Source organism: Labrus mixtus, chromosome 13, assembly GCF_963584025.1.
Source record: "Labrus mixtus chromosome 13, fLabMix1.1, whole genome shotgun sequence".
NCBI classification, from domain to species: domain Eukaryota; kingdom Metazoa; phylum Chordata; class Actinopteri; order Labriformes; family Labridae; genus Labrus; species Labrus mixtus.
In genome coordinates this window covers 25473106-25492356 of record NC_083624.1, presented here as the reverse complement: position 1 = coordinate 25492356, position 19251 = coordinate 25473106, and the positions used below count along the sequence as shown (strand labels likewise).

Here is a 19251-nt window from a genome sequence, read left to right as displayed (position 1 = left end):
CATGTTTTGGCTTCTACTGTATAACAACTTGTGCATCAATGCATGCACGGAAATGCCCCCCCATACCTCAAAGAACTGTTCACCCCACTAACCCGCACAAGACACCTTCGATCTGCCGCCACAAATTGCCTCCAAACCCCCAGGACTAAGCTCTGCTCCATGGGGGACAGAGCCTTCTCAAGGCTATGGAATGCTCTACCTGACTACTTGAGAGCCCCACAGACTCCTTTAAAAAGGACTTGAAAACTCTCCTCTTTAAAAGAGCCTTCTCCTAAAGACCTTTTCCCTTAAACCACTGCTTTTAGATCTTAATTTATGCTCAGGTTCTTAACTCTGATTTTACCTTTGACTATTGCTACTGTTTTTATGGTTTTATTGAAACTCTAGCACTTTGAGATTTTTGTTTAAATGTAAAGTGTGTTATAAATAAAACATTTTTATTGTATGATAAAGTTAAACCTGCTTTGAATATATGGAAATTATTTGAGGGAGCCTAGTGTTTTTTCCTCTCACAGAGGTTGCATCAATGTGGTCAGTTTGTCTTTGTTGGGCTGCGTTCTGTTTTCCATATCTACACGATTTACCATCTCAGTTTAATTTAGACAATCCACGACAACAACATTAGAACATTAGATCTTTGTAATTGTGAAATACAAAATATCTAATAATTTCACTCATCCAAACAAGGAAGTTTGCACAGATCCTCACCTATTGACACATCTTTATGCAGTTTTCCCTGCTGAGTGGAAACATGTTTCCACCCAGATGGTGTTAATCGGGGATCCAGTGTTATGCAACACCATGCATTGACTGTTAAGCATGAACTCCTGATGTCTACAGTGTTGAGTCCATGTCAGGGGCAGCCAGTGTCCAGCATGGGTGCAACTGTTCCAAGAGAGACCTTTCCACGCCTTGTCAAATACTGTTTAGCACTAACTCTGGCACATAATCATTACTCTCCGCAGCATACATCGATGGAAGAGTAAATCAGGTTGGTATCGAGCTCTGAGCATGTGCAGCTATGGCAGCTCTGAGCATGTGCAGCTATGGTAAACGGCTCTGACACACGAGTTAGCAAACCGTTTTAAACCAACATTCTTGGATGCTATTGTAGCAGAGTAAATGCACATAATAATTAATAATAATAATAATAATATGTATCTTATTCTAATCATTCTTTAAAACATTAATTCAAATTAAATAAGTCACATTTTCAATAATACTCATACAGAGTAGAACACTGTTGATAATAAAGGTGTTGTACTTAGCAAAGAGCATAAATACTGCATGTGTTGTTGCACTTACAAAGAATGCATTTGAAAACCTATTAGAGGAAAGACTGTGGAATATGTTCCCCCTGGGATGTGCTGCTATAGCATTCTAATGGCTTTATCCATTGTGGTTTGTACAGGCCATTATTGATCAAAGAGCCATGCCCAATAACACAAGCAGTTCACTTGCCAATGAACACTTTCATTTCTTTTTCCATATGTTGACAAAAAAAAATGCATATGCAGTCGTGGAATTAACACAAAAAAAGTACATACTTTCATATTGCTGGTCAAGTTTTGTAATAGATAGATAGCTTTATAAGTGTTATGTCAGATAAATTAAATTAGAAAAAGTGGGAGAGTATGTACAACCCTCTTGTTTTTCTTGACAAGTTGTTGTCTGTAAACTGTGGTACAGTATTTTTCATTGTTGTTGAGAGCTATTAAGGGAGTGGTCTATTTGAAACTGTGTGTGTGTGTGTGTGTGTGTGTGTGTGTGTGTGTGTGTGTGAGACAGAGAGAGGCAGAAAGACAGAGATTTACTGGTTGAGATAAAAAGAGAAATTGTGTGTAGCCTGTGTGTGTGCGTGTGTGTGTGCGCGTGTGTTTGCATGTGTGTGTGTGTGTGTCAGTTTGTGTGTCTGTCTATCAGCACATTGGGAAGGTAAGAGGGTACTCACCACTACCTAATCTAATGGGATTTTCCTCCCATCTATCTACAGCAAATAAAATTACAGAGCTGTTATGGGTAGCATTCTCAGATTTCTCTCTGAATTGTTTTCCAGCCTGCCTTTTCATGCATGCCAGCGGCAGGATCCCGAGCCAAATAGACATCCTTTCACATTTAACATGTCCACATGTATTATGCCCAGATTGTGAGGCTCCTGGGATGGGGACGCCAGACCAACTTCCGACCTTCCACCCTAATGTAGTTTAACAAAGGAGCTTGATGTCATGTTGCCGGGCAACCAGGAAGGAGAATCTGCAGAATCACTCTTGATTAACTGGTCATTAAAATAGGCAAACTGTAGCCCCACCTGTAGCAGTCAGTGGAGCTGGTTTCAGACAGGCTACATTTCAAAGGATGTTGTCTGCTGGTAGATAAAATTGTAGGCACAAGTTTTACAGAATAAGAATCTTTAGACAGCATCCACTCAGAATATTATTTAACAGAAAAAAAAGGATCCACTTATTGTAATTTTGTTTTTGTCTTAATGCCATCAGCTCTGGGGGAATACTGGGGAAAAAAATTCAGAGAAAGTTCAATTGCTCAGTTGACAGGAAAGAGCATGGCAAGTGGGTGTGGCACAAACTGATAATCACTTCACCATTGTGAGGTTAAAAAAAAAGCAGATATAATCAGTCTCTTGTTTACTGCCCTCCAGATTTAGAAGGGATAATAGGTAAAAGTTATGTTGGATTCTAATGAATATATCTACTGTCATTAATAATGAATAAAATGTTTCAACCACTTAAGATGTGGACAGCTTCCGGCAGGAGCCACAAAGCACACTCAGAAACCAGATTTTAGCCTCTAACACAGAGGCTGGCTAAAACATATTTGAGGCTGAAATAAAAATATCAAAAACCTGTAAAAGTTTTCTGTTTCAAAGCTCCTTAGACTCAAATATTTGAGGTTTTTTTTTTAAGTATGATCATGTCGCTTAAGATGGTTTGCAATAAACCATCGTACCAGTCATGTATTCATGAGTGATTTTAACGTCCCAAGAGAATCAAGAGATCAATATAATTTGAAGCAGTTACACTTTAAGTGCACACTAAATGGACACTGATTACTTCAATGTTTTACAGGTTCTGAAATGACACTAATGCTGCCCGCAGCCTTCTAGCTATGAGTGAGTCATCCAGCTTCTAACTGTAAAAGCTGATGCTGAATTTGCTAGAAGGTTGTCACTTCAGAGCCATTATTCTAAATTAAATTCCTTCAATCAACTGAGAGCTATTATGACAGCATGATGATACTCATCATTTTCATCGGACTATGATCCATTGTTAATGTTGTCATACTAAACAACAATGAAGAACAGTTAAATCTGCTCGGAATTTGCTCCTTAAAAGGCACCTTAAGCATTTGATGAGAAAATAAACAAAAAAATAAATGAAAACCTCTCTGAGCTCTGATTTTTTAAAAGAACTTTGCAACAACCATCGTCTCGCTTCCCAAGAAGAGCCCGGCCACCTGCCTGAATGACGACAGGCCAGTGGCACTCACTCCAATCATCACAAAGTGTTTCAAGAGAGTGGTACTAGCCCACATCCAGAGCAGCATACCGGACAACCTGGACCCCCTGCAGTATGCCTACCGGCCCAACAGATCCACCTCAGATGCCATCGCTGCTACAAACTCACCCACAAACAGTCTACACTTGGCCTGCACCCCACTCTCTGTGACTGGCTCCTAGACTTCTTGACTGGCAGGCCCCAGTCTGTCAGGATTGGTAATAGGACTTCAGCCAGCATTATTACGAACATTGGCACTCCACAGGGATGCATCCTCAGCCCCATCCTCTACACCCTGTTCATCCACGACTGTGTCGCCTCCCACAAAGACAACGAAGGAGATAATAGTGGACATGAGAAAGGAGAGGAGAGAGAGTGGTGAAGACTGCTGAGAGGATCACTAAGACTCCACTGCCCTCTCTGCAGAGCATCTACCACTGCAGAGTCCACAGGAGAGCTGCCTCCATCCTCAAAGACCCCACCCACCCCCAGCACGGACTGTTCACACTGCTACCCTCAGGCTGGAGGTACAGAAGTGTTAGATGCAGGACCTCCAGACTCAAGAACTCTTTCTTTCCCACTGCTGTCTGACTGCTAAACAACTGACAGGAGTGTAACAATCACAAACTACCTCATGCTCAGTTTGCACATATTACACTCATTTTTTGCACAGTTTAAATTTTCTATTTGCACCCTACTGCCTTCAAATTGCCTTATTTTTTGTATATTTTGGATATTTGTATATATTATTATTGTTTTTATTATTATTATTATTTTTATTTGGCTATATTTAATTTTAATATTTTATTGTTGGCATTCATTGTGGACAGCAAAGAAAGAATTTCATTGTACAGAGAAACATGTTTCCTACTGTGCACATGACAATAAACATTTTGAATCTTGAATCTTGAACTATTTGGCTTCAGAGCAGGCAGGGGTGGATCCAGACTGTTTTTGACTTGGGTGGCCCAAGTTGAGCACTGATTTATGCACGGGTGGCATAAAGTTTGTGTGCACATATTTCTAACAACATTCAAGTAGTGAAAAGTTGATTTTTTGCTATGTTTATTTCTGATGTCTAAAACGTAAAGGAAGGCAACATATAAATCTTCTTATAGCTTAATTTTTCAAGGACTAAAAGAGGTTTGCTCAAAGTCACATTTTAAAGTACCAACAAAGTGATGTGCCACATTGAAAGTTAATCGCGTTCCAGTTGAGAGTTGGCAACAAGTCGAACAAGCAACATGAACGGGAGCGTGTTCCCACATTTCTAAGATTTTTTTCAAAATTAGGCTCTATGTTCCCACGTTTCCTTTTTCATAAATTTGTATGCTGCTGCATATAAATTGCTGCTGATCGAAATAAAATGACTCGTTCATCATAAAAGTGCTTCCAAAAAAATCTTGTGGGAGGATAGGGCTTAAATTGAAGGGAAATGTAGGAACACAAGACCTAATTTTGAAAATGTCCTAGAAATGTGGGAACATAGGTCTGTGGGACCATAGGGCTGACCCCACATGAACGCCTCCAGTAGTAACTTTATTATGTTAGCTAATACCTGGCAATAACCACACACTATTAGTATAGTTTCGATAGTTTGTGCACGAAAATAACATGACATGTCCACAGATGTAACTTGCATGTCGGTGTAATTGATTTAATTATTCAAAAAGAGGGCTAATAAACATAAACATAATAATTACAGCTTTAACATTACTGTTGATGCACGTATAGCAGCCATGTTGGATTTTAACTCAGGCTACTGAAGGTTCTCAGAGTTTCAAAGTTGGAATTCTGATTGACGTATCCAACCGGCAACTCTGTATTTCCAACTTCCGATTTGAAATATGCGCCTGCAGCCCAGATAGTTGATTTTAACTTAAAAACCGCCTCTGACAAGGACAGAAAGCCAATAATGGTTAAGAATTTGGGGGGAGGCCAATTGGATTTCCAGGGTGGCCCAGGCCAACCCTTGCCAGAATGCAACTTTTATAGTTAATCCCCTTGGCTTCAGCCCAACAGCTGCTGGTGTACAAGCAAAATGAGAACTTTGCCTGCTGAAGGGGTAAAGCTGACCAACTCTTCTAGTACACCTGCAATGACCCGAACAGGCAGAAGGGGTGGGGCCAGTGTGACATCCTTTGAGACTAACCACAAGACTCTAGGTGAGTGTAGAGTTGAGAAAGATCTACATGAAGTGAAGTAACAACTGCATCACAGTGGTCCGGTGGGAGCAGTAAGCTGTGGTAGAGCAGGCTTTTGAACTCCACCTTAATGGAGATGCAAAAGGGAAGACAAAATAACGGCTGCTTCAGAAAGAGGGAATGGCTGCAGTGGAGGAGAAGTCAAGCACTACTGTCACGAGGCAGCAGGGAGGGCCAGACATTGTGGGAGCAAGCCACATAGACAGCTCACTAGGAGGCACAGCCATTGAACCTACAGCCCAGCAAAGGTTTTTTTTGCTGGGGCAAACAGGGATCTCAAAGCTGCTCAGTGAGCTAAGCAAGAGGTACATTGCTGAATATATTGAGCTCCAGCACAAAAGCGGATGCAATTGACCCCATTAAGCAGATGCTGAAATATGTTGTGAAAGCTAACAGCATGACAACCAACAGCCCCAGTGGAACATGTACTACCACTGGTGCAACTGCTTTTGTCAAAGTAGAACTTAAAATTGCAGTTGTGATCCTAGTACCCTTTTGCATATTCAGCTAATGGACCTGGAGAAACAGCTGAATTACAGCTGGACACTCACTCCAGTGTGAGGAGGAGAAAGCCTCACCTTGACTGCTGATCTTGAGAGGAGGTCAATGAGAATATCAAGCGCAACATGAACACAAGCCATGGGCTGGCAACATTTGCAAAAACAAAAAGCTCTCGACAACTCTGGTCCTAAACATTGTGGACACTAAATCAATCAATCAATCAATCAATCAATCAATCAATCAATCAATCAATCAATCAATTAATCAATCAATCAATCAATTTTTATTTGTATAGCGTCAACTCATAACAAGTGTTATCTCAAGACACTTTTCAAAAAGTAGGTAAAAGACCTTACTCTTTGTCTTTTAACATTACAAAAGAGCAGGTAAAAAGACCTTACTCATTGCTATGTTTCAAAAAGTATTTAAAAGACCTTACTTACTACCCGGCCTATCCATCATGAGCACTTTAGCAAAGCAGCAAAAGTTACAGTGGTAAGAAAAAACTGCCTTATTAAAAGGCAGAAATCTTCGGCCGGATCCCCGGCTCATGATGAAACAGTCTTCACAGGCCTAGACTGCACCGGGCTTGGAAAGGGATAGGGGGAGAAATGGGATAAAATGCAGGAAGAGGGATAGAGAGCAAGGGGGGGTGATAACGCTCACGTACTCACGAGCTGTTCTCTTATGTACTGAACTGGTAGTTCTGAGCAACAAACCCATGTCTAATTTTCTTTTTGAGTCTATATTTATTGACTGATTGGATGTGCAAACAACAAAAATAATTGATAAGTTAATTGATCTTAAGCTGAGAGGAAATTACACAAATACCACAAGTTAAATTAAAAGATAAGTCAAATATTTTGGGCAAACATGAGCTAATCATTTAACAGTGAAATCAAAGACCTAAAGAGACATACACAATGTGGCTCACAGTTCCACTGAAGCACTGATGATCATTCTCTTTGGAAAAAGTAGATCACAAATATACAAGCATACAAGACATAATGACCCAACCTTCAACCAAATCCCCTTATTCTAGAAGAACGTCTACACCTAATCATGCTCTTGCAGTCGTAACATAAACAATACTATAAATATCTTTTATATTGCATGATAGAATAATGATTGTTTTAGGAATACTTGAGGTACATGTAATCTTTATTCTTCTGGCGTTTCAGTGAAATGGGTTATAGCAGTGTCTTGCATGCAGTTTATTTGTACACTACAAGCATTATGCATAGAATAATGGCAGATGTGAAATTCTTCATAATCAAAACATTCTCTCATTATGCACAATGTATAGGGTAAGTATTGGACATTTGAGTTGCATGCAAAATATTTTCATATGAATGGAATCATATTGTATGCCAACAGATGTAGTTTTAACACAGTTTACAGTGAATGTCATATGGAAAGGAAAGGACAGACAAAAGTAACACAACTGCTACCTTGAAATTGTAACAGATGTAGGAAATCTCCAGGGGAACATGAGATGAGTAACGTCTTGTTCTGACATCCTTCTTTCACCTCAGATATTTCTCAGAATAAAGAATTCGAGGCTAATAAAAAAATATTCTAAAAGCACACAATATATAATAGATCAAGTAACATTTTTTCTGTCACAATGTCCAAATAAAAGTAAAGTAAAGCTTACACACCATATTATATCACTTATTATCAAACTTTGAATTATGGTGAAAAAATTGCCGCCAATACGTCCATTTTCATCAAAATTTTGATTTTTAACCTCAAAGCTGCAGATAGATTTGAAACATCCATGTCTCCCTGACAACAGTATAATATAGAATATATTTGATTTATATTGCATGTCATAAACACTAATTTTTTCATAATTTCATAATCATTGTAAAGTACTCATTAGGGCTTTCACCCAAAACATTTAACCAACGGAAACAGATCAAACTAGGACAAAGGCAGACACAAGATAATTGTGTTTTGGAGGGATGTAGCTGTACTGCAATTAGGCAATATCACAGATCATCTCTTTCTTACACAAACTGTCATGTCAACGTGAGGTAATATTCCATTACAGTGTGCAAAAAAACCCCAAGGTTTTTCTTACATTTTCTAAAAGGCAAACCTTTAGTTAAAGACTGTTTTTTGGGGGGTGATGGGAGATAAAAGATTAACATAATTAGCCAAATTGTAAATAGCATATGTATAGCACACAGCAGGTTGAGAAGAAATATGTAAAATATTTTATGGTTCAACAAATGTTAATGTGAAAAAATTCTATTAATTTTTTCTGCTTATTCATAATAAAACATAAGCAACCCACTAGACTGAATTTCTTTGGACTGTATGCTAACATAATGTTTCTGTAATGTCTTAAAATGTCATGTCATGACTTTACACTGTGTGTATGAAAACATGAAGGGCCGACTGTAAATAGTACACTCTAACATGCTTAACCATGGAGAAACATTCATGCATGTCTACATTTCCAGTCAACTGCAGCAGCTCCAATGTGGCCTCTTTGATTTGTCAAGCTATCAGTTAGCACAATTAGCTTTAAAGTACTTCTGCTCATTGTTAAGACTACCCCTGAAGGAAAAAAAACATTTAGTAAAGTGTAAAAAAAATGTATAAAAAGTCAATTAACCAAACCATAATCTCTGAAAGTAATAACATAAAAACATTTCTTTCTGCTTGAAAACAGTCAGTGATATAACAATAATTCAAGACACTGGTTAGCAGACTAGCTGCACTTCACCATATTAACATGGCAGCCATTTTACCTTGATACCACGCTCATGATGTTTAGCTCAAATGTTGTTAAATAGACACCCTGCATTTACACTTTTTTCAACCTGAAACATACATAGACATTATAACAGCTTTTCAGCTTCCCACTTGAAATCAGAAGAAAATGGCCACCATGAATATGGTCAATAGAAGTTATAGCATTAACTAATGCGTCCTTAAGAACACTTACCAATCCCAACAGCCTATAAGGCATCCTTGCTCCTGAACAAAGCCCAAATTGTCCTACATCAGCCTGAATGAGCCTCAGGTTTAGGAATGAACCTTTAGACTCAAAGAAGCAGGGTTAGTTTGGCAAGGATAGCCGTACTAAGGAAGGGAATCCAATGGATGTCTTTGTCTCTGGCATAGGTTGTAAACATTTAGTCAATAATAAAAATGTCCTTGATGCATCTCCAGCATTAATTCATATATCTTGCTCCTTGACATCTTTGCCAGCAACCTCTTTTTCACTTTTGTCTATTTCATACTTATTGTTTCCATTCATTGTCACACTGTTACATGCTTGTTGAGGGGCTGTTGGAGGTGTTAGTTCAGTGCTAGCGTTTGTTTTCAGTTTGTCTGGGACAACATCCTCATTGTCAATGAATCTTTCATCCTTTTGAATGCTATCACTGGATGCATCAGGGGACTTAGTGGCAAAATGTCTGATTGCATACCGTCTGTATGCTTTCTGGATGACGATGGCTGACGTGTCCTCCTGCTTGCGCCGGAGGGTGGTAGTGATGGGCTCGTAGGACAGTTTGGAAGGATTGGAGGCCATGAAGCGTTCTTCCATCTGAGCCCTTAAAATGTCCATCTCCCCACCCTCGCCCAGGACACGTTTTGTGAATGCAAACAGGATGTCCAGGCAGTGAATTCGTTCACCACTCACCATTGGTAGATCCATAGAGATCAATTCAAGCTTGTTAGGCTTGGCTATGCGCAATGGTGGTTCCAGTTCATCTGCAAACTCTGCCAACTTCTTGAACTCAATGAACTGTGTTGCGTGAGGATCAAAATTTTCCCAGACCTCATAAAACATCTCAAAATCATCCTCACTTAGAGGGTCCGCACTCTCCTCAGTGGCCACACCAAAGTTTTCCAGGATGACTGCAATGTACATGTTAATCACAATCAGGAAACAGATTATGATGTAACTCACAAAGAAGGCAATTCCCACAGTCGGGTTTCCACAGTTTCCTGTGCCAGGACTGCCAGGATGCTCCAATGTCATGTCACAATCTTCGTTTTTGTTAAGAATTGGATCTAGTAAATCACTCCATCCTGCCGACGTTGTGATCTGGAACAAACAGATCATACTGTTGCCAAATGTCTCGAAGTTGAAAAGATCGTCGATTCCTTTTTCCCTCTTGACGTACGCAAAGTTTGACATGCCAAAAATGGCGTAAATAAACATCACAAGGAAAAGCAAGAGCCCAATATTGAACAAGGCAGGAAGTGACATCATCAATGCAAACAATAGCGTGCGGATTCCTTTGGCACTTTTGATCAGACGGAGGACGCGGCCAATCCGAGCCAATCGGATGACTCTGAACAAGGTTGGTGAAACGAAATACTTCTCTATCACTTCCGAGAGAAACATACCTGAGGAAAAGAGCAAAACATGTAAAAAATAATAATACATATATATTATAATAATAATATAATAATAATAATAATACATGTATAGTGACATAATAAATAACTCATATTTGAGAGTAACAGTGAACAGTCATACCCATGATTGACAGGATGACCACAATGAAGTCAAATACATTCCAACCATTTGTGAAAAAGTAATGGCGGAGTGAGATCATCTTCAACAAACACTCTCCAGAGAAGATGACGATAAATAATAAATTGATCCACCAGAGAACGTTGATCTTGGTTTCTGACTGTTCATCAGTTTCCACCATCATGGTCACCATATTGAGCACTATTAGTACCATGATTAAAATATCAAATGCTTGTTTTGTAGTCAGGTCAAAGATGTATCCTTGAATGTTGTTCTGAAATAGAAACAAGGGAGGAGAAATAAAGATACATCTTAAGTTCTATGATAAGAAAAATCTGATTTTTAATGTAGAAAAATGGCACTTTGAGTAAAGCCACATACTGATGGTCTAGGAATAGGTTTTTGTGGTTTCTTTGACCCCAACTTTTTCATGGCATTGTAGTATTTTTTCTGTTCTTCAGTCATGAAGATGTCTTGACCTCCTAGGTAAAGAGGCAATGCAAGACAAGTTAAATCACAGGTCCGTTTATTGCGAAGACACAGCAGAAATAGAAAATGATTTTTTTTTAAGGAAGGCATTTTGCTCTAACATCAAGTCAAAATGTTTGGTCAATACATCAAATTTAAATTAGAAAGCAAGGTTTGATACTTATCTTTTTTTTCTGTTGATTGAAATTGTCTATGATGACACCAATAAAGAGATTGAGTGTGAAGAACGCTCCAAATATGATGAAAACAACAAAATACATGTACATTTTTAGGTTGATCTCATACTCAGGCTGTTCTCCTGCCTATAATAGTGACAGAAAATAGAGATATTAATACATTAAAGTTATATTTCTTAAAATCTCAGTCATGGTTCATTTGGCAACTGGTGAAAAACAAATAGTTCTTAATTCTACATGTTAGAGAATACCGAAGATTCAATGGTAATTGCAAACTCAAGTGGGTTAAAAGTCCCATATTGAAAATGCTTTTGATGATGAGCATTCTACAACAGCACCCGTTTTTTACACAACAGATGGGCATACAAATCTAGAGATATGTCTCTACTAAAGTACTTAGCATTTGAGATATACCGTTTTATTTTTTTCTCCCTCAGTGTAACAAAATGCAATTGACCTTCTCTTTTAAGTTCTGATATGAGTCAAAGCTGAGCACCTAGCGATTAGGTCGCGCCCCATGTACAGAGGCTATAGTCCTTCAAGCAGATGACCCGGGTTCAAATCCTTTCCTGCATGTCATTTACTCCCTCACCTGGTTTCCTACTCTATCCACTGTCCTATCCAAATAAAGGCAAAATCTTACTTTTTACTCTTTAAAATTGGCTTTGTGTTAAAAAAGAAGCTACAATGATATCACAAATGTTGTCTGGTATCACACATATCTCATGCATTGTTTTTTTGTGTGATATTGAGGCAGAAAAAAAAGAGCTCAAAAACTGTAGCATACAAGATTAGCTAGTCATGAACTTTTTATTACCATGCTTTGAGAGTCCACAGCAGCGTACATGATTTCCATCCAGCCTTTGAATGTAGCCTGTACAAAAATGAACAATATAATATTGAAAAAGCCTATGAATCGTTTCAACATTGCCTGATTTTTAACAAAGAAGTGTACATGTCATGATACAACAACTTACACATTTTACTTCACACTTACCACTTGAAGCAGTGCAAGGTAACCAAAGCCAACATTGTCAAAGTTGATTTTGACGTTTTTCCAGCGGCTACCATTTAGGTTTGTACAATTTAACTGGTTTTTCACAATTGATGTAGGTAAAATCTCATCTGTAGTTTTGTTGACACAACGGTAGAACTTCCCCGCAAATAAGTTGACTCCCATGATGCTGAAGATGAGCCAGAAGATGAGACAAACCAGCAGCACGTTGAAAATGGAAGGAATGGCTCCCAGTAGGGCATTGACAACCACCTGCACGCAAACCAAAAAATACAATCCATGAGTTCAGCAGGAAGAGGTCCCAAAATGTAAACCTTATGTATAACACTGTATACTGTGGCGATGGTAAGAACAGGAGAACACAAGAGTGAATGCTTCAGAGCCATGAGCTCATCACAGCTATGACAAACACCAAAGCTCAAACACGATGATATGTGCATTTTTAAGGTGGGGAAAGAATTAGGAAAAGAGGCAGGGAAAAAAATGCTATTTATCTAAGAGTATGGGGTTTCTTCTGAGTTTTATAGAAATATTAAAACAAAACACCTTGTAGAGGCGAGATGACACCACAAATTGTGATTACTGTGAACAGAAACATAAATAAAACAAGAAGACATCATGTTAAAGAACCCAGCAAATAATATCCAAAACAGTGAAATCAGATAGAAAGCTAATGTAGGGCTAATAACGCACATGAGAAGCTGTTCATGCAAATAAGAGAACACACGTGGCTACCACATGAGGAAAGACCATCATCTTCACAGTGCTGTAAATCTAGACCACCACAATATGAAAGTTACTAATCAATACATGCTAAATTGATTCCAGCAGCTGGCAACCCACTGCAGTTACGTAAGTCATCAAACACAGTTTGGCCCATGCCTACACAGCAAAGGAAAACACTGCAAAGGTTTTAAGTACTTTTTTTAAAATTTTCTTTTAAAATAAGGAAGGAACAGTTTAATATTCTGGAAATAGGTTTTTCCCTTTCTTGCTTAACATTAGGTTGATGAATATCTATCTCTTATTTAGCTGTTAATCATGAACATGAAACAAGGAGATGTAAGCTTAGCTTAGCTAGCTTAGCATAAAGACTGGAAACCAGTCCACACAGTTGACCAAGCTATGTGCAAATTTAAGACAATACAACTAGTGGCGCTTCTGGATATGAAGCTCCCATTCTCTTTTAAAGCCAACAATTTTGGCAACAATGTAGTATTGATATAATGTTCGCCTTGTTTAATAGACCTGGTTTGAGTCATTCAGGGATCTTTTTCTGCTCTTCTTGTACTGTGTCCCTGTACACAAAAAACACTCCCAGGCCACTATATGAAATATTGTAATGTGTGGATTGAAGTTTGAAGCAATTATGTCTCACTTTGAACAGAGATTAACACTAGAAGATCAGCTGTTATTGCTGTCAGGATCTATAGTTAGGTTGGCAGTGTTACTCAATTATTTTAACTTTGTTGCTGGCTCATATGGCCGTACAGTATTCATCGCTGAATGCATAGTCTCACTGGACAGTGTGTATAAATGTTTATGGACTTAAATTGCAGGTGAAATTTGAAGTTATTTTCATGACTTACAATGTTTGTGTCCCTCATGTGTGTATGTGCCATTGGGTCTGTGTGTTTCTTTACTGTGTGCTTAGAGAGCATGCATTTCAGAAAGCACACATGAGGGCTCCAGCTGGAGTCTGAAGGTGAAGCAGATGAGGGACGAGGCGTCAGAAAGTGTGTCCTCATGTCCCCCACTCCTCTGTCCCATCAACAACTCCATTTGACCGACATCAGAAAATGCACGTGTGTTGTGACTAAGATAGTGTATCTTTCCATTTTAATGATGTGACCTTTAAATAGCAGGTAAATTACTGTGCCATTGACTTTAGACCAGGTTTTAGTTGATGAATGGCACATTCACTGTCTGAACTACAAGATAGCAAGCACCACCAAACACTTGTTCATGTCTCATTGTACAACCAACCACGGGTGCATAGAAGGCCATATGTACAGTTAATATTTGTGCAATGTGGGTACTGGGGGTGAAAATGACTATTGCATTACTCAGAAACTATAAATGATACGTGCAGCGCCTCATGCCTTTGCTTTCTGCGTGGTGTAAGAAAGGGCCTTTTGTTTTTTTTATGGTTTTAATAGGTTAATTAGCTGATGATGTTCATGGGAGGACTTGATTTACCTTTGAATATCTTTGTCTTCTACCCTGTTACCTGCTAAACTTGTGTCCTATATGTTGAACAGATATCAAGAATCAATCTTGTATTATCAACCAGTCAACAACAAAGTGAACCAGTACATTCCCTAAAATGTCAAATTAATTTGTTGTTGGGAACTCTGCACCAACAGTGTATACACAGAAAACATGATGATTTTAAAGTGGTGAGGTAATCAACTCTGAACCCTGAAATAACAGCTGGAGAAGAGGATCAGGGAAGAAGAGGATTGCTTCATTTACATGCATCACATTGTTTAGGGGATTAACTCAATAGGTCATGCCAAGTCTTGAAACTTCATACTGTTTTAGGACTCCAGAGTCTGTTTTCTGAACAGTGTTATGAACTAGTATTAGACAGTGCTCTGTGACTCAGAGTGGTTGGGGTAATCAAGTGACTCTTACCCTCATGCCTTCGAAACGTGACAAGGCTCTCAGGGGCCTCAGAGCTCGCAGTGTTCTTAGAGACTTGATGGCACCGAGGTCAGAATAGTTCATGGAGTTTGCTACCAAACTAACCAGTGAGACCTAGAACACAAGCAAACACTGATGTTAGGTCATTCGCTGGGCATGGAAATACCTTAAGAGATCATTTTCAGGTACTACTACTACTCTCAAAACAAAAGTGTATGAGTATCTTATGCTTACATCAACAATGAGGAAGTCCAGCCAGCACCAGGCATTTGTGAAATACTTGGCGAATCCATACGCCACCCACTTCAGTAACATCTCCAGGATGAAGATGTAGGTGAAGATTTTGTCGGCAAACTCCAGCACCGTTTTAATAGTCTTCCTCTTTTCAATGTTGACGTCTTCCAAGGCCTGGATGTGAAGGCAGAGAGTAAATCAGAAATAAAGAGACATTTAGAAAGAACGCCTAAAACAGTGTGTTGATAGGTAAGGGTGGCAAAATCCAGCAAAAAAAAAAAAATATCAACAAGGAATCAATTGACATTTTCTCCCAATACACTCACCAGTGCTCCACTGCTGAGCAAGATCATGAAGATAATGAAGCTCTCAAACCAGTTGTGCTCCACTATCCGGAAACAGGTCTTTCTTAGGGTCCACCACATCTTCCAGCGGCCCACTTCCACGTTAACTTGACAGCATTTGTACTTTTGCACACATCCTGTGAGGGAACAGAGGGGAAAGAGTGAATTTTCAGCATGATAAAAAAAAAAGTTTTACACTCAGGCTATAGCAGGTGGCACTGGTTGTATTGGTATATACAGTACCTTCAGGGAAGCAAGAATCTGGCTCCATAGCTTCTTCCAGATCAAAGTCGTCTGACTCTCCTCCCTCTCCTGCCATACCGTCCACCGTGCTGCCCTCAGAGGAGCTAAACTGACCATCGTCTTGTATGAGCTGCAGATTAAGCAGAGTAAAAACAAGTACAATAAGCAAATATAACAGATTCATGGCAAATGTAAGAGGCTGACATGCGTAAAACATGCTTCTTGCATCCCATATAGCTTTAACAAGGTTTCTTTTAGACAAAATAGTAAGACTGCCTAGAACTCAACAAGAATCATAGACATGCACTCATTTGAAAGCCAAAGCATGACGGCTTAAACCAGGACCATGAAATAATTACTATCTGCTGGACAATGTTTAACAGAATCTTCTCTGCATATTCCATTTTTTTTAAGCCAAAAGATCACACCAAACACTAGGATACTCCTACTCGATTGTTCCTGTTGTCTATCCCACTGAACTCTGGTTATGACGGTCAAACAGCTGCTGTGACTTATTAGGATCAGTAAGAGTACAAAGATAAGAGAACTGTCTTGCTAGCATGATCTGTTTCCACTGACAATTGTTTGCCATTTAGAGACAAACAAAATATGCACACTACTTGTTCCATGTATTCATTAGAAATATAAAAACACAGCATATTTAATAAGGCAGAGCAAAATTGTTAAAATGTGAATGCCTGACACTGTTGTACAGTAGCAACATGGTCTCTACTTCAGCCTGTTGTTGTATGGCTTTCTACAGGGTGTGTCTGCTAATAGCTGGTAAATGAGAACAGACTGAATGCCTTCCTGGAGCATGCAGGAGCACTTGGCTGCCCTGGGACCAGCTAATGCAGTGCAGGGAATGAAGTATGTGTGAGCATCAGAGTGTTTGAGTTGTTGGTTTGTTCTACTGTACTGGGCGGGAAATGCGGCATTAAGAGTTTATAGTTGTTGTTTTTTCATGCTGCAAAACTGCAAAAAAACGTTTTTTTATCAAAACCCCAGAATGTACAAAGGTGAAAACACAAAAATGAATTATGATAGGTGTGGGGCAGCCCAGGTTTTGAGTCCAACCTGTAGCTGTCATTCCCTACTGTCATTCCCTATTTTCCGACTCTATCCACTGTCCTATCTCTCCATTAGGGGCACGAAAAGCCCAAAAATGAATCTTAAAAAGAATTATGATACAATTAAATCAATAAAACCAAATAAAACTATTAGTGAAGTCAATGAGAAAAGGCAAAATGAGTCTATTACATTCATTTAGATAAGAACAGGTTTTCCCTGATGTTTGCATTATTAAGGATTCTCACATAAACCCAAATACAAATTCAGGACTGGAGATGGACTGAATAGGAACACAAAATGTGTGTAGCGTTCTGATAAGTCTACTTAAAACTTTTTAGAGCATCTGTAAAGCAATCAAGTACAGCTTTTACACAGATGGGCACAGAAATATTGCCTGGAGATATTATAGTCAGTACAAGTAAGTACACAAGCTAACCAGCCCCTTTAAGAGTTGGATTTAGCTCCAAAGCACTCAGGCCTAATTGGCACATAATGTAATCTCCAGGCAAGTATTTTCCCCTCTATATGGTTTCTACATGCATAGAGGGTTGTGGTATATGGGATCTTTACGGGAAACATGATGTCACTTAGTCAATCGTCATTGACATGGGTCGTGGGCAAAGTGTTTCACTAAATCACACCACTTAGACACAACAGCAACAGATACAAACGCAGAAACCCACAACTGACTCTTCATACATCTTAAACTTTAGTCATGCATAGCCAGAAAAAAGAGCATCCCTACCACACGACATCCGACTGCATCAGACGAGAGGCTGCTGAAGTCCTCTGTGTTTAGGTTTTCAAAGTCTGACTCGCCCACAGCAATGGGAACAGTCACAGTAAGACTGGGATTGTTGATGAATGACATTATTGAATCATCACTCTTGCTGCTTACGATGTATTTGTCTCCATTTTTTCCCACCCCAGTAACATCCCCATTTCCATTTCTGGGAAAGTCTTTGATTGTGTGGTTTGGGACACAATTAGGTCCTAAAGGTTTATGCAGTTCCTCCAGGGATTTGTCCTCAGCCTTCCCTTTTTTCCTATCTCTGAGACAGAAACGGCTATAGTGACTTCGAAGTGCTGACTTAACATAGGCGATGCCATTTTGGATCCGTCCAATGGCAATCTGCAAATTGTTCATCTCGTTGTCGTCTTCAATCGATGCCAGGTTGTCAGCACTGAATGAACTCAGCAACAGGGCCAGGAACAGGTTCAGCACCTATCAGATAAAGACATGACTTTGTTTAAGTTTGCATTAAAAAACACATAGTCATACGAAAGGCACTTGAATTGACCATAAGCGATGATAATGTACCACAAGGTTTCCAATAACCATGACCATCATGTACACAGTGAGGCACATGGGCGTCCCAGCCACCTCCATACAGTCCCACATGGTCTCTATCCACTCTCCACAAAGCACTCGGAACACAATGAGGAATGAATGGAAGAAGTCACTCATGTGCCAACGGGGCAGAGTGCAATCTTGAGAGATTTTACACACACAGTCCTTGTAGTTCTTTCCGAACAGTTGCATGCCCACCACAGCAAAGATGAACACGATAATGGCCAGCACGAGCGTCAGGTTGCCCAAAGCCCCCACTGAATTACCAATGATTTTGATAAGGGTGTTTAGAGTGGGCCATGATTTAGCCAGCTTGAATACTCTAAGCTGTAAAAAGACAAAAAATAAACATTATTTCACATATCTATAGACTCAATATACACGTTAAAATATTGACAATGATACACATATTAAGACTTACCAATCTGAATGATCTCAGGACAGACATGTTACCCTTTTGTTCCAAAAAAAACTCCACCAAGCTTAAACTGACAATGATTGCATCAAAAATATTCCATCCCTCCTGGAAGTAATAATACGGGTCCATAGCAATGATCTTAAGGACCATTTCTGCAGTAAAAATCCCAGTGAATACCTATTTTGGGGGGAACAAAACAACAGATGTGCCAAACATTGGTATATGCAAATTTCAGGAAAAGAAAGTACTAATTGTAGTCGATAATCTACTCACATAATTCCCTACACATAGCATGTTAGCGAATCCTTCGCTCATTGGGTAATGCTCCATAGCCATGAACAATGTGTTGAGCGCAATGCAGATAGTGATGGTTAAGTCCGTAAATGGATCCATCACTATCAGATTAATCAACTTCTTGATCTTCAGCCAGGCTGGACAACATTCCCAGACAAGGAAGGTGTTGGCAAAATCGTACCAGCAAGGAGGACACTTCTTCCTTGACTCTTCAAGCTCTGATGCACACAGTAGAATAAATAATATAAA

General features: G+C 39.2%; 1 protein-coding gene across 1 annotated transcript in view; it reads right to left on the bottom strand.

The window, feature by feature from the left end:
• Positions 1–8941: 8941 nt before the first annotated feature.
• scn1laa (sodium channel, voltage-gated, type I-like, alpha) overlaps positions 8942–19251 on the bottom strand; it is a 29291-nt gene continuing 18981 nt past the window's right edge. Inside the window, exons 14-27 of the mRNA XM_061054375.1 lie at positions 18982–19220; positions 18712–18885; positions 18261–18617; positions 17685–18164; positions 15869–15998; positions 15608–15762; positions 15282–15455; positions 15039–15161; positions 12384–12653; positions 12204–12260; positions 11371–11512; positions 11103–11203; positions 10725–10995; positions 8942–10591 (exon numbers count right to left, since the gene is read on the bottom strand). Of these exons, the coding sequence (XP_060910358.1) occupies positions 9411–10591; positions 10725–10995; positions 11103–11203; positions 11371–11512; positions 12204–12260; positions 12384–12653; positions 15039–15161; positions 15282–15455; positions 15608–15762; positions 15869–15998; positions 17685–18164; positions 18261–18617; positions 18712–18885; positions 18982–19220 (3854 nt within the window). The 3' untranslated portion in view covers positions 8942–9410. The remainder of the gene's footprint in view (positions 10592–10724; positions 10996–11102; positions 11204–11370; positions 11513–12203; positions 12261–12383; positions 12654–15038; positions 15162–15281; positions 15456–15607; positions 15763–15868; positions 15999–17684; positions 18165–18260; positions 18618–18711; positions 18886–18981; positions 19221–19251) is intronic.